This window comes from Parasteatoda tepidariorum, chromosome 12 (assembly GCF_982258835.1).
Source record: "Parasteatoda tepidariorum strain Cologne lab strain chromosome 12, Ptep-v5.0, whole genome shotgun sequence".
NCBI classification, from domain to species: domain Eukaryota; kingdom Metazoa; phylum Arthropoda; class Arachnida; order Araneae; family Theridiidae; genus Parasteatoda; species Parasteatoda tepidariorum.
In genome coordinates, this window is record NC_141766.1 from 34,467,552 (window position 1) to 34,482,900 (window position 15,349).

Below are 15,349 nucleotides of genomic sequence, written 5' to 3' on the forward strand. Positions count from 1 at the left end.
TTTCCAACCTTGCCTAATTATATATATTTTTTTAAGATGCTTAAAAATATTTTTTGAGCACTTGAAAAATGCTTAAAAGGTGCTTATTTTTTGTTGAATAATTTGGCTACGTACCCTGTAAAAGAAACAAGTTTTATGAGCACCAGTACTAAACGTGTCCATTTCCACTAAAAAAAATTAATTCGGTCCTTTTATGTGTTAAACGGAATGGAGGAAATTTTGTGGCATCAACGCTTTCTGTGGGGTCATGTGATTGACAGATTAGCCCTTTCGTCCATTATATATACCCATCTCCAAGGAACTAAGTATTTTCATTAGGTGGACCTAGTTGGTGAGATAAAATTCTGGTTGTTTGACCCTATTAGGTGAAAGCAATTAATAAACGGTTATTCTCACAGTTAACAGTTTGAATACCATCTTATTTATGGATATTTGACTGTTTTGTTTGAATATGGTAAAACAGCAAGTAAATAAATTGTCATTTAACCATTTTTTCCAAGAAATTTCTAACAGTGTACTGATATTTTTAAAGTTACTTTTTTATCGTGAAAACGGCAATGATCGAAACGATTTTTATCTGTAAAATCTTTTGAGGATAGTGAGAATTTCCGTTGTAAACTCAGATTGAAGACTTCCGTCCGGAGTTAATAAAAGTCTTGTATAATAAGAACTTCCTTAAATAGCAACAGAAAATAAGAAAAGGAATGAACTAGAAAGTTTTCGTTTTACTTTCGCTTTTCAATTTTAAATAGTGTTTTCAAAATTTAGATTACAAATTCGAACCCAAATTTTAGATATACACCGAAGAGCCATTACATTATGATCACCCTCCATCTATAACAATAGGCTCGCCCAGGTTTTCATGGTTTCTCGCCCCGGAACAATGTTTTCATTGGGCACATTAGAACCCATAATCCTCATAGAACAATCCCTGACGTCTGTAAGCTACTTGAACATAGTTGCAGACCATGTTCACCCATTCATGGCAACAGTTTTTCCTGCGGGGGATGGTGTTTACCAACAGGATAATGCACCATGTCATAAGGGTCGAATCGTCATGGATTGGTTCGAGGAGCATTCCAGTGACTTTCAAGTCATGTCTTGGCCCCCAAATTCACCAGACTTTAATCCAATAGAGCATTTGTGGTCCTACTTAGAAAACCAAATTTCGTCTGCCACGCTACCCCCTCTCAATGTGAGGGAATTGCAGGACCAGTTGGTGAGCGCTTGGTACCAGATACCTCAGACTACCTATCAGCACCTTGTGGAATCAATGCCCCGGCGGGTGCTAGCAGTTTTGAGGGCTAAAGGTGGTTATTAGCAGGGTGGTCATAATGTAATGGCTCTTAGATGTATTCTGTAATTTATTATATATCCGCTTTTTTTGTTCAATAACTTTTCCTGTCTCATTCTTAAATGCAATGATACTCTTCATTTTTAAACTATAGTTACTTGTTGCAAAATTGTAAATTCAGTAGTTATCAGCAGAACACAATTTTGCGCGTTATCTTATCATCATATATAGTGTACCATATATATGTAGTATGTACGATGTATGTGTACCGTATATATGTACGATTGCTATAAAGAGCAATCTTACTTCATATAATGAAAAAAACATATTCGTGATTCTGTCATACCAAAATTATATTCCTTGTACAATGCGCAAAATAAAAAAACGGACCACCCTGAATTACTTTTTATCTAATAATCGGATCTTCACATTCTGGGATTCAATCTTAATGGCTTGAGGGGGTGACCTTAAATATGCTAATTAATTAGAGCAGACTATATTTTAAGTTGCAAAATCAGACACAAAAACGTACTTTCTCTGAATAAGTCTACCTTTTTTTCGACGGATTTGTATTTCTGACCCCCAAAATATAGGGGGTGATCGCAATCTGGAAATATGGTCCCAATAGTTTAGACAGGAGGTTGGTACAAAGCTCGGATTCTTTAATGTTAATTTTACATTTTGCATATTTCACCACATCTCGAGAACTTTTAAAGCGAATTGAAAATTAAAATTGCATTCCTTGTAAAAATTCGGTAAAAATTGATGTAAAAATTCTGACATTTTAGAATTTTTTTTTTGTGTGACTATTATTAAATAAAATAATAATTATTTACTGAAAGTTATATTTTGCATCGAATTATCTTTCGATAAACGAATTTTATAATTCTGTGCAAAAAGTTTTCAATTAGCTTAAAGGGTTCTCAAAACATTTTGAAATACGCTAAAAGTAAAATTAACATTAAGGGTTCTAAACTTAGGACTACTCTCCTGGCCAAACTATTAGGACTATGTTTCCCAGATTGGGTCTACATCCTATATTTTGGGGGTCAGAAATCTGAGTTCGTCGAAAAAGGGGAATGTTTATAAGAAAGTAAGTTTTTGCATCTGATTTCGTAACTTAAAATATAGCCTGCACTAAATGATTAGCATATTTGAGGACACACCTTTCAACCATTAATATTGCGTCCTAGAGCGTGAAGATTCGATTATTCGATCAAAAGTTATTCAAGGTGGTCCGTTTTTTATTTTGCCCTATATTTTAATGGTATTGTTTGTGTTCGCGTTGTATTTTTTTTACGGATAAGTTTTAACTTGATCCAAAATTTAATTAGTTTGTTAAAGATATGCTAGTACAAAACAGTGCTCTCATATTGCATTTAATTTCTCTTATCTTAAAAAAATATCGAAATCATTTATCTGATTTTAAAATTAAACATTTCATACAATGATGAGATATTGTAATATGCATATTAAGTAGAATTTGCTATGCATATTAAGTAGAATTTGCTATGCATATTAAGTAGAATTTGCTATGCATATTAAATAGAATTTGCTAAATACGTTATGAAACTGGGCAGCGTAAGAATAAATAACTGCAAGATCTTCAATTATAAAAAACAGGAAATAGAATAAGTGAAAGAAAAAGCACTTACTAAAAAGAATCTTAAGACTATAATAGTAAAAAATAATAGTAAAAACTCGATGAGTCTAGCCAAAAGAAAATAGATAAAAGGAATAGTTATTAGAAAGGCTTGGTCCATTAAGGGCTTGTCGCCACGAAAATGTGGATGGCTTTGTAACTTAGAAGTTCATAATTAATTTTTGGATGGTTTGTATTTATTAATTGGCATGCGCGAAAAGATGTCTTACGTAATTGATTTCGCAATTTTTCTTTTCCAAGTGAAAACCTATTAATTCAAAAGTTGTTTACACAATCGATTTTTTTTTATTACTATTATCAAAAACATAAAGGAATTTAACAGTTTCAATAGAGAAATTAATAGATTTGTTGCAATGGTCTTCTTAAAATTTTAATTAAAGTTTTGTGTTAGCGATTTTGTTGACGTAAATTTATAGTCTTTTTTAATTAAGTATTCTCAAAATATCTTTAAATCTTCGTTCATATTAATGTTTGCACCGCAATTTCGTTTTTAATTGAAGTTGTTTTTGTTTGGTATTTTAGATTTTATTTATAGAGAAAGATACAGATGTTAATAATAATAATTAAAAGCCAAGTAACGTTTGATATTTATACATAGATGTTACAACTTCTGAATTATGGATTATGAGTATTGGTTTATTTTACTTCCTCAATTGTCTTTTAAATAAATTAAAGAGTCTAATTAAAATCTAGCAATTTCGTCTAAAATTCGTGACGTATTTTTTTATGTGGAGCAAATTATAGCAATTTATTTTAACATTTTTCTATTAATAGATAAGATAGCTGATATTTGCTTTTTTGCATGGAATTGTTTGCTGATTCTTATATACAGGGTGCGTAGCGTTTTTAAAAAGTGCTTAAAGGTGCTTATTTTTGATTTTCAATTTTTAAAAGCCCTTAAAGGTCTTTTTTCATTGGGTGTTTTTAAAAAGTGCTTAATTTTCCCTTTTTCAAAAAGAGATTTTTCCTTGTCCATGTTGATTTTCGCTGCGAATTATGCAAAAAGACACATTGTTCTATTCAACGTTTTCACAATTAATTCTACCCCAATCTATTTCGGCGTATTGTCAGTACGTAGCGTATGAAAACGCTATTCGTTTTACATGATTCAAAATTTCATGATTTTTGACAATTGTCAAAAACAATACCGAAAGGTTTTTTTTTGATAAGACGGTTAAAACAAGATAAAACCATCAATTGTCAAAAACTTTCCAACCTTGCCTAATTATGATATTTTTTTAAAGTACTTAAAAATATTTCTTGAGTGCTTGAAAAGTGCTTAAAAGGTGCTTATTTTTTGTTGAATAATTTGGCTACGCACCCTGACAAAGCAGTATTTTATTTTATAACCGTCAAGTTGAACAGCCGACCAAATTTTTGGGTTTACGAATGCTAATGTTTAACTACGTAGCCTTGTAATTTTGAACCCAATCCAGAAGACAAGGGAATTCCTGTATCAAGTATTGGGAGAAATTTGCGGACTTTTTGATGGAACTAACCCACATTTACAATACATGGAGGGGAATACCACATGAACTTCTCACGGTTAGTCTGACGGCAAGAGGACTCTAACCCATGATTATGATCCGTCTACCACCGAGGATATTTCACGTCAGCACTGTGGAAGCTAGATGCGGAATTCGTATAGACCAGCCATCGCTGGGATTCGAACCCGGTTCACCTCATTGAAAACCAAACGCTCTATCCCCTGAGCCATCGCGGCACTAAGCGGTATTGAAACTAATAAAAGTTTATTTAAAAAATGAACCTTGTTCAAAGCATTATTGTGTGATTTTCTAGGTTTATAAATAATGAGTACAGCTCATACGTTTCTGCATTTTTAAAATTTGATTTGAACTCGAAATTTTATTGTTTCTTCATTCAATAAAATTTTTACTTTCCTCTTCAGTATAATTCTTTATTATTTTATTGCAACGGCTAGATTTCCAAATCGAGTCCTCTTCTCCTTTTCCTGCTTACACGAATTCTTTTGAAACAGGCAGTTTAAAAACATTAAGAGTTGCAAATTAATACTGAAATGGCGACAAACTAAAAAAAAAAAAAGCAGTGGAAATCTAAAGAATTATGAATTAATTGATGAAGATTATGAATTTATGATTGATGAAGATTATGATTGAGGAAGATTATGATGAAGGTAGGACCGAAAACATCTAAAACTGTTTGATTGTTGGAAGAAACAGAGAGGAATGGAAATGTCATTTTTAGAACCACCTAGTTTCCCCAGACAATCAAACTGATTTTGATATTTTTTATTCCGCTTTCTTCACTAGTGGTTTGAAAGTTTTCAAAAGTATTTTTGTCAACCCTGTATTTATTTGCAATCCCTTATGTATGTAATTTTTAAAATTTTTTTGAGAAGGGTTCTAAAATTTTGTATTAAGAGCGGTCACTACGGAACAGCCTGTATACAATTTTTTTTCCAATTTATTTTACTTTCATTCTAAGCTTAACGTAGAGGTGGGATTTGAATGAAGATATATAATCAAGAAAGTAGCTCTTTTGATATATAATAATATGTACTACTTATTTTAAGTGAAAATATTTAACAGCTATGAAAGATTTTTTTGTGACATAAATTATTTAGTATGCGTTTTTTTTTCTATTATCATTTAAAATTTAAAGTAGCTGTTATTGACTTAGCAAATTTAAAATATAGGAAGAAATATTTTCAACAAATATGTTGCAAAAAAATACCACACCTGCCTACACTAGAGATAATTTTCGCTTCTTTTTTAGTGCATTTTTATCTTGCGCTTGAATGTATTTGATAAACATTTGAAGAAAAAGCGGTACAGCTGTCAGAACTGTCAGCATCTCTTCACATTTCTTTTAGATTCTGATATGACCGTTATATTGTTTTTAATCGAATGCTTTATCTTTTTCTTGTGACTCATGCTTTCTTTGTAGTTTCTTTTAAAAATGAACAAATTCCTTATCTTTTAACTCTTTGAGTTTTCATTTTGCTCTTCCTGGTAAAAAATAATTCAGATTACGTGTCTTTGTAATGTGATCTTGGAGTTCCGCTTTACAACGGAATGTGAATTATAAGTTCCGCTATGTAGTTCTTAAGTTTCTTGTATTAATTTACTTGAAACTTATTGTTGGTGAAAAAGTGATTTTCGATTCCCTAGTAGCTTGCCACCATGTTTTAGGATAACGTTCTTAACTAGAATGTTATATATATATATATATATATATATATATATATATATATATATATATATATAACCGTCGTTGAACAGCCGACCCGATTTTTGGGTTTACGACTACTAATGTTCAACTCCGTAGCCTTGTAATTTTGAACCCAATCCAAAAGACAAGGGAACTCCTGGATCATGTATAGGGAGAAATTTGCCTTCGTGGAGGATTTTTTGATGGAACTAACCCTCATTTGCGTTACATGGAGAGGAAGGCCACGAGAACATCCCACGGTTATTCTGATGGCAAGGGGACACTAACCCATGATCCGTCTACCACTGAGGATATTTTACGTCAGCACTGTGGTCGGTGCAAGCCGGATGCGGAATTCGTATCGACAAACCATCGCCGGGATCAAACACCGGTTCACCTCATTGGAAGGCGAGCGCTCTATCCCCTGAGCCATCGCGGCTCAAACTTGCAAATTAAAAAAGAAAAAAAAAACTTGTTGGGGTTTGCTCGGGGATGGCTACGAGTAAGGTGAACCGCAAGGTATAGAGCGTTCGCCTCCTAATGAGGTGTCCTAAGTTCGAATCCCAACGGTGGTTGATTAATTGGCAGACGGATTATAATCCTTATGGCGTGAGACTGACCGTGGGAGATTTCTGTGATTTTTCCTCTTAATGTAACTCAAATGTGGTCAAGTTCCATCAAAAACTCCTCCAAGAAAGCTAGTTTGTCCCTATGTTTGATCAGTGAGCTACCTTGTCCTCTGTGTTAAGTTCAGAACTGCCGAACTATGATGCTGAGCATTTAGAGTCATAAATCCACTATGAATTAATCGGATGTGTGTCAGTTGTTCAACCTCAGTAAATAAATGAAAAAAGACACGTAATCTTCGAAAAATGCCCCAAAGCCACTTAAATAGTAAAAAATGCGTTTAACCCTTTGCGGAGCTGAAAGTTTTATTAAAAAAAAATTAGTCAAAAACTCAAGTGAACTGAGGTCATCGTATGCGTATCCACAATGAAATTATCTTTTTTATCGTTACATTTTTCAAAATAAAAAATGGTTGATTAAAAAACGCGTTGTTTAAGAGATATAAACTATTACATTTTCATTGCTTTATGTTATTATCAAAAATTAGTGGAACAGTTTTTATCCTTCTGCGCTACAGTTTTTTATCCCTCTAAAGCAGTGTTTCCCAAACTTTTGACTGTTGTGTATCCTTTCTAAATTTTTCGCAACGTTATGTACCACTAATAAAAAAATGGTTGTATTTTTTAAAAAATATATTTATTTTTCTTTTTGATACAAAGTTTTGAAGGATGATATATTGTTTTGGCTGTGATACAAAAGTTAAAAATCTCGGCTGGCTGTTGACTGGCACTAATTATTAACTGTTAACTCTGCAAAAAATAGCCAATAGAAAAATACGTAATCGTAAATTTTCATGACTAGCTTTGTTTTTAAATAAAATTTTTTGAAATTTTCGTTTGTTGCAAAATATTTCGCATAAGAACGCGTACCCCCACTAAACTGTTCCCGTACCCCTGGGGGTACGCGTACCACACTTTGGGAAACACTGGTCTAAACGATGTACGCTAAAGACAGAAGACAATCCCAAATTTCCAGAGCAAAACAAACTTTATCGAGAGCTTAAAACGATTTACTTTCTGTGCTTTATTTATTTCTTGCAAAGGCATTCGCGAGTACCATAAAGTTAACCCTTTAAGGTTACAAGTCCACACATGAATACAATCATGTATTAAATTTTTTGTTTATAATGATCACGTATTAAAATCGAATGAATAAAAATGACATTGATTAATAATATGTAAAAATTCTAATCCCAAGTAAGCATTTCTACGTCTGTGGTTAGATTTAGTTTTATATTTGAATTTTACAACTTGTTGTCAGATTTTTGGCATGTGCCATTTATTTCATTCTAATACGCACGAAATTGTCTTGAAACATTAAAACCTTTTTTTTTATCTCCGTCTTTTGATTATTAATGACAGAAAGCGCATTATTTCTCACCCCGGTTCTCGTTAGAATATAATGTCTGACCTTGGAGTTGTCCCTTTAGGTTACTTTCTAATAGCGATTATTATAGAATGATGCGAAAACTCTTTTTATAATGATTCGTTATTTAATTCCGCTTTTACCCTTGAAAACGATTTTGTAAATCATTTTCGACTTCCGATTTGCAGTCGTGCAAAAATGTTTAACACTTTGAATGCCATGGGGGTCACCGGTGACCGGCACTGAGTTTGTTCGTAGCGCCACAGGGGTCACCGGTGACCGGCGAAGCCAAGATTAATAGAAACACATAATTCGAGTAAATTTTTAATTTTTTTATATTATTATCGTTACTAAAATGGTTTGAAGAAATTAATGCAAATAGAACACACAAAAATAGTTTTATTTATGTACACAGGCCAACTTGCTCCGGACAGCGAATAAATATTTTCAAGTGGTAGTTTATTAATTGTGATTCTTGGTTTAATAAATTCAATTTAGTAGAATTTTATTCACCACTATTTCTAAACAATTCGTAGGCTTATATAATTCACTACTTTTTTCAGATATGCTAAACCTCTTAAATCTGTCTAATATTTGCAAATTTTTTAAAATTTTTTTTTAATGGTGGGCATTTGGAACTATTGTCCAATATTTGCAAATTTAGTTTGTTGTTATTTACCGTGTGGCCAGACGGGCAAGCCATGTAAAATTAGCTTGGCATTCAACGTGTTAAATATTTGAATTTTTTTTTTTAAAGTTATATTTTAATTCATATGTCTAACTATAGTAGCACTTGATTTGAGTGTGTGCGTTTATATTATCCTAAAGTTGTTCCTTTAGGTTGCATTTTGATAGCGATTATTATAGAATGATGCGAAAACTTTTTTTTTAATAATGATTCATTATTTAATTCCGCTTTGCCCTTGAAAACTATTTTGTAAATCATTTTCGACTTCCGATTTGGAGTAGTGCAAAAATGTTGAATATTTTAATTTTCTTTTTTAAAGTTATATTTTGATTCATATGTCTCACTATAGTAGCACTTAATTTGTGTGCTCTTATATTATCCTAAAGTTGCTCATTTATATTGCATTTTAATAGCGATTATTACAGAATGTAGCGAAAACTATTTTTATAATCTTAAATGATTTGCTATTTAGTTCTACTGCTTCCCTTTTACCCTTGAAAACGATTTAGTAAATCAATTCCGACGTCCGATTTTCAGAAAAGCAAAAATATTGAATATTTTAATTTTCTTTTTAAAAGTTATAGTTTGATTCATTTGTCTCCAGAAATCTTGAACCCATTCCACGCGTGCCACTTGGTGGTATCTGACAAGTACTTCAGCGGTGCTCAAAAGGTTGATACTATTTTATTTAATTACATTCACGAAAATAAACGTTTCAAAAAGAAAAAGAAAGAGCAAAAAAAAGGAAGAAAAAGAAAACAAAATTAATAAATAACAGGTAACAAAATTAACCTTCAAAATCAACAGATATCAAAGGCGAATTTAGAAATAAGTACAATTTTGTGTACCATTATAACATTTTCCAGGACACAGGGATAATTATTGCCCCTGGAAGTCTATGTAGGAGGGGAAGCTGCCCTTTTCTAGGGCGATATATTATAATCTTAGTGCATAAGTTATAATCTTTTGATGTAAATGGGACAACAGTGTCCTTTTCATATAGTTTTTTTTTCTGACGCCTTAATTACAAGCAAAAATATATTTTGGTATTTTTTAATTATAATAAACAGTCTAACTGTTACTTAAAAAATCTATTAGATCATCAGAATTGTATTTGTCTTAAAATATAAAGTTTAAAAAATAATAGTTTTGAAAATTTTTTTCATTCATACTAAAAACTGATTTTGTAAAGTAACAAAATTTCAATGATGATAAACTTTTTCTTATAGATCTAAATAACTGCCCATTAATGCAAATTTGAAAAACTATTTTTTGGAAGTGAATCGAGTTTGTAAGATTTTACCTTTAACGCGGAAAAAGGCACTGATGCTTTATGCTGTATTTCATAACCATAAATTATTAAAATGCTAAACATAATATTTTTCACTTATTTTGAACTAAATTAATTCAAAATAATGATAAAGTATAAAAAATATGTTTAATAAAAATTCGACGTCAAATTGTAAAAAAGATAACAGCAGTAAATTTACACAATGTTGTGAGCAGACATTTTTATCTATGAATTAATTCTATATAATCGATTGTTTCATATTTAAAGCAAATTAATAACTGAGCTGCAAATACAGCTGTACTATGTAATTCTATGGTTTAAAATCAAAGGTTTTCAGATTAGTTTTTAAAAAGAAATATAACAAATGGCATACTGGACTTCTGAAAATAATAAATCGTGATTTAATTGGATTCTAATAAAAAAAATTTCGCCGTCTCAGTTCTTAACTAACAAAATTAATTCTGACAAATGATGGATGAAAAAAACAGAAGGGAGATGGGATTTTTCTACTTCAGTGAAACTTTAATCATTAAAATCCTTGAAAATTCTTTCAACGCTGATAAAATTATCTTTCATTCTCATTATATTTAGTTAATATGAATTCCAATCATAATCAATTTATTCCTTATAAATTTTTTCTGTCGGGAAGTTTCAAGACGTCTGTATGTTGTCCATGAAATTAAATCATTTTAATTAAATAAAACAATCTAAATTTCTTTTTCTACTTAATATTTTACTAGAGCAAAAAGAACTTGTAATGGTTTTTCAATTAAGAAACTATTTAATTACGTAATAAAGTTATTTCACGCTTTACTTATTCCATATTTGATTATAAATTAAAATACAAAGTAAGTAAATAAATAATTGAGATATTATAATTATACTTATTCATGGTTAAAAGATAATTTCTTGTTATTTAAATTCTCTATAAATAGCAATGTAAATTTAAATGTTTGAAAACAATGTTTATTTAATATTGTCTGCAGTTGGAGTTTTATCTGTAGAAAGATGATGGATAAATCTATAAATTTATTCAAATTATACACTAAAATCCCTGAACATACATGCCATGGTTACGAGATTAGTATTCTGTATAGTATTTGTTTTCGTTCAAAATAGTAACATAAATTTTTGAGGCGTATACAAACAGCCCTGCCCTTTAAGTTGTTAAATTCCAGTAGTGATGGATGATAGATGCATTAGATCGAGCAACGAGAAAATGATAAAAAAATGTATTTTTCATTATTTGGAATCGAATTAAAAATCATTAATTTAACTTTATATTGAATAAATTTTAGCAGTTATGAAAAAAGGCGTTCGGTTATAGTCATTTCAGTTTTTTTATGAATGTTCTGTTTCATTTTTGTCGGTAAATAATTTATTTTTAATTCCTAATGAATTTAAATGAAACGGTAATGACAAGAATTTTCATCGTGCACAACATATTTTTTTTTAAATTTATTTATTTATTTTTGTAAAAATAAGTAAATCTATAACTTAAAAATAACTCATACGTTTTTGGTTTTAAAATATAACCAGTTCGAATTTCGTTTTTTTCTTTTTCAAAAAATATTTTCAATAACTTAGAACTTATACAATATAATTATAATTAAAATATATTCTTCGTTTTTCTTTTTATCTTATTGTGTTGAGAAATATTTTTGATTTAACTAGAAATCAAAATGGCCTTTTTGTCCATTTCGTGTTTATTAGGAAATGTTTTTATTATTAAACATAATTGATAATTCTGATTCTTTTCATTTCATTCGTTAAATTGATTCATTTTTTAATTTTATTTGTTAAATTGAATTATTTTAATTATAATTTACATTTATTTCAAAAAAGCATCTAACAACAGCTGGAAATAAAAACAACACGAATTAACTTTAATTTTTTAAACTAACAAATTAAAATTGTATGTAAGTCATCCACCATCTTTGTTTTTTGTTTATGAAAATTATTTTTTGATAATATTTCATACGTTCTTAGTTAAAATTCAATAATTTTACCAAAATCGGAATCTTGAGAATATTTACTAGATGATATTAAATTTTCCTAACCCATATCCCATTTGATATATTTTATTTTCACTTCTTTATCTCTCTGATTATACATCTGCTGATCAATATCAGTTAAGTTATTTAAATATTTATCTTTCTAGTTGAATTATTAGGTCTTTAAACCCCTTGTTAAAGTTAGTGATGAAATTTCATTTTATTTCAAGCCATGCCTTAAAATCACAAAAATATTAGTCATACTTTTTGACATTCAATTTTCTTTTCAATGTTAATTAGAATAACTTAAAGTATCTGAGATTGATAAAGGTCAACCATTGATTGTTTAAATTTAGAATTCTTGGTTTTGCTTATCATTTAAGTGTAAAAGGTTAAGTAATGTGTTCCTTATCTTCTTTTGAATAAACTTTTTCCGGAATTACCTCTAAGTTCCTATTTACCACTTGTAATAAGTCAAGCTTCATTATAAATTGTGTCATTCAAATTGTTCTGAATAGATAGTGAAATAGAGAGCGGCGGATATGAGGTAGACTCTATTAATAAATTAATCAAAATATAACTTTTATCACAAACCATTGCTTACTTCACAACTTCAAGTAATCGCTACCACCAACTGATCTTCTTCGTCGTTGACGTTGATGCGCAACTAATTTGTTTTATTTCCACTCGCATTAAACTTTCCGCGTTGACAGTCTTTATCTGAGATCTTTTGTCTAAACAACCACTACTCATTTATCTGTGACATGACCCGCTGGAAGAGGATGGACATAAAAGAATCTAGTTACAAAAAATAGGAAATGAAGAAATCACCGCAAACTGTGATTACAAACTACCGGGGTGCGGACTAACTAATGAATTCATCAGATACTTTTGCAATTGCAAAAAAGAGTTTACTGGAATAACGAGTTCACCAACGCGTTGTGTGTTTTGATTTCGTTTCTTATCAGTGTGTAACTTGTCTCTTCACTTTACTAACATGTGGAAAAATCTTTTTAAATTTACAGATGAACGAGACGCAATACAGAAGAAAACTTTTACCAAATGGCTGAACAAGCATCTCAAAAAGGTGAGTTCTGTTTTAATGTTATAGAGTTATTCTTTATTTTTCAAACATCGAAACTGTTTAATACCGCGGTTCTCTTAATCAGGGGTCTGTTTAGAAGAAACGGACCCTTCACAAAATATCTTTTCATAAAAATGGACCCTTCACAAAATAATTTATCTTTTAATCGGACCCTTCACAAATTTTTTTATCTTCATTATTGTTTTGTTAATCGAATAAACCCTTCCCAGTTGAGAGGGGGGAAAGAAAGACATGTAAACGAACTAATCAGGAAGAACCCTTCACAAAATATCTTTTCATAAAATCAGACCCTTCACAAAATATTTTAACTTAAAAACGGACCCTTCACAAAATATTTTAACTTAAAAACGGACCCTTCACAAATTTTTTTATCTTCATTATTGTTTTGTTAATCGAATAAACCCTTCCCAGTTGAGAGGGGGGAAAGAAAGACCTGTAAACGAACTAATCAGGGGTCTGTTTAGAAGAAACGGACCCTTCACAAAATATCTTTTCATAAAATCAGACCCTTCACAAAATATTTTAACTTAAAAACGGACCCTTCACAAAATAATTCATCTTTTAATCGGACCCTTCACAAATTTGTTTATCTTCATTATTGTTTTGTTTGCACCAGAAACAAATTCTAATCTAGACTAGACATATAGCACAAGGTCTGCAAATTTAACTGTTGGACATAAAACCTAAACGTTGAAAAATTTTCATATCTGTAGTAAATACTTTATATATAGTGTTTTATAGGTTATAATTTTCACAATTACCTTAAACTTAATTTCAAAGAAAGGGTTCCGCCGAATGAAGGTTGATTATTTAGGGTTCCGCAACAGGAAAAAATTGGGAGCCGCTGGTCTAATAAATATCACGTGTATTTCGTGGTCTGTTTAGTCCTATTCTTCTTGTTGATAAATGTTGGGCGGACATAAGATACGAATCTTTTTTTCTGTGTTTGCATACAAAGAGGTGTGTATCGTTGCTTCAGGGGTCTAGGAAGAATTGCGTCGTTAGATAATTTAAATCATTGCGAGCAGAACGAGTTGCGTTGCCCTTGGGTCACGATTTGCTATAGATAGTAAATTTTATTGTGCCAGAGTTTTACTTTCTCCCAATAAAATTTCGTTTCCTATTGTGGCTTCCTTGTTTTCTTTGAGTAATGTGACTTGCATTTGTTTTGAAAATTGTAGATTTATTAGGATGATAGCACTTTGCTGTGAAACAGATCGACTTTTACTACCTGTTAAAGGTTTAATGGAAATTCTTCTTTTGAACCATTAATCCTTTAATGAATGGTCAACTTATTTTAACGGGTTTTAAATCAATTTAATTGTCTTTATTTGTCAAATCAATTTAATCTTACTTTATTTTAGATCTTTTATTGTATATTTTATGTATTCTTATTATTGGAGCAAGGTTTTTTTTGATTAATTTTTTGTTTGAGTAGGATTTTAATTAGCATCATCAGGATTTTCACCAAGTTTTGCTAAAATATTAACTGCGATAATTCCCTTGAAAAATAATGACAGGTTGCTTGTTAAACAATCGTTATATTTTGTTTTTATGTAATAATAGTATTTTCAGGTTCGATGTTGTTATCTAAAGCTTATAGAATAATTTTGCTACTGATTAGACACTAAATTCCAAACTAATCGTTAAATCTTATGCGCCTTCACTTCTAATTGGTTGCACGCTATTCGAATTGTTCTAAATTGGGCATTAATGTGATGGGATATATGTTGATTTCTACTGTTTAATAATAATTAATTTCCTTAGAAATTCTTATCTTCGCTTGAATCTGTAAGAGTTAAAGAAAATATTTATTAATGTAATATTTAAATTTTTATATTTTGTATTACTCTGGGGAACAATTTTTTCCCCCTTTGTTTTCTGTTGCATGAGATTTTTTAACAGATCTTAGAAACTTTCGTATTACTTATTTCAAATCTGCAACCAGATTTTCTCTTTAAGCTTCTGTTTTCTTAAAATGACATTTTTAGCCTATTTTTAGTCGAAATGTACAAGTTTAAAAACGTCATATATATCAGCTGGTCGCGTAAATGTTGCATCAGACTTCTAGAGCAGTTAGGGTACATCTTCAGGATTAAAATTGCATTGGTACCCATGTCCAGAAATGAT

General features: G+C 30.5%; 1 protein-coding gene across 4 annotated transcripts in view; it reads left to right on the forward strand.

Moving 5' to 3' along the window:
* Window positions 1-15,349, forward strand: part of LOC107443336 (uncharacterized) — a 290,292-nt gene that overhangs the window by 60,968 nt on the left and 213,975 nt on the right. For all 4 annotated transcript variants that reach the window (XM_043041040.3, XM_043041042.3, XM_043041041.3 and 1 more), the window contains exon 2: window positions 13,140-13,201. In XM_043041040.3, coding sequence (XP_042896974.2) covers window positions 13,140-13,201 — 62 coding nt within the window. The remainder of the gene's footprint in view (window positions 1-13,139; window positions 13,202-15,349) is intronic.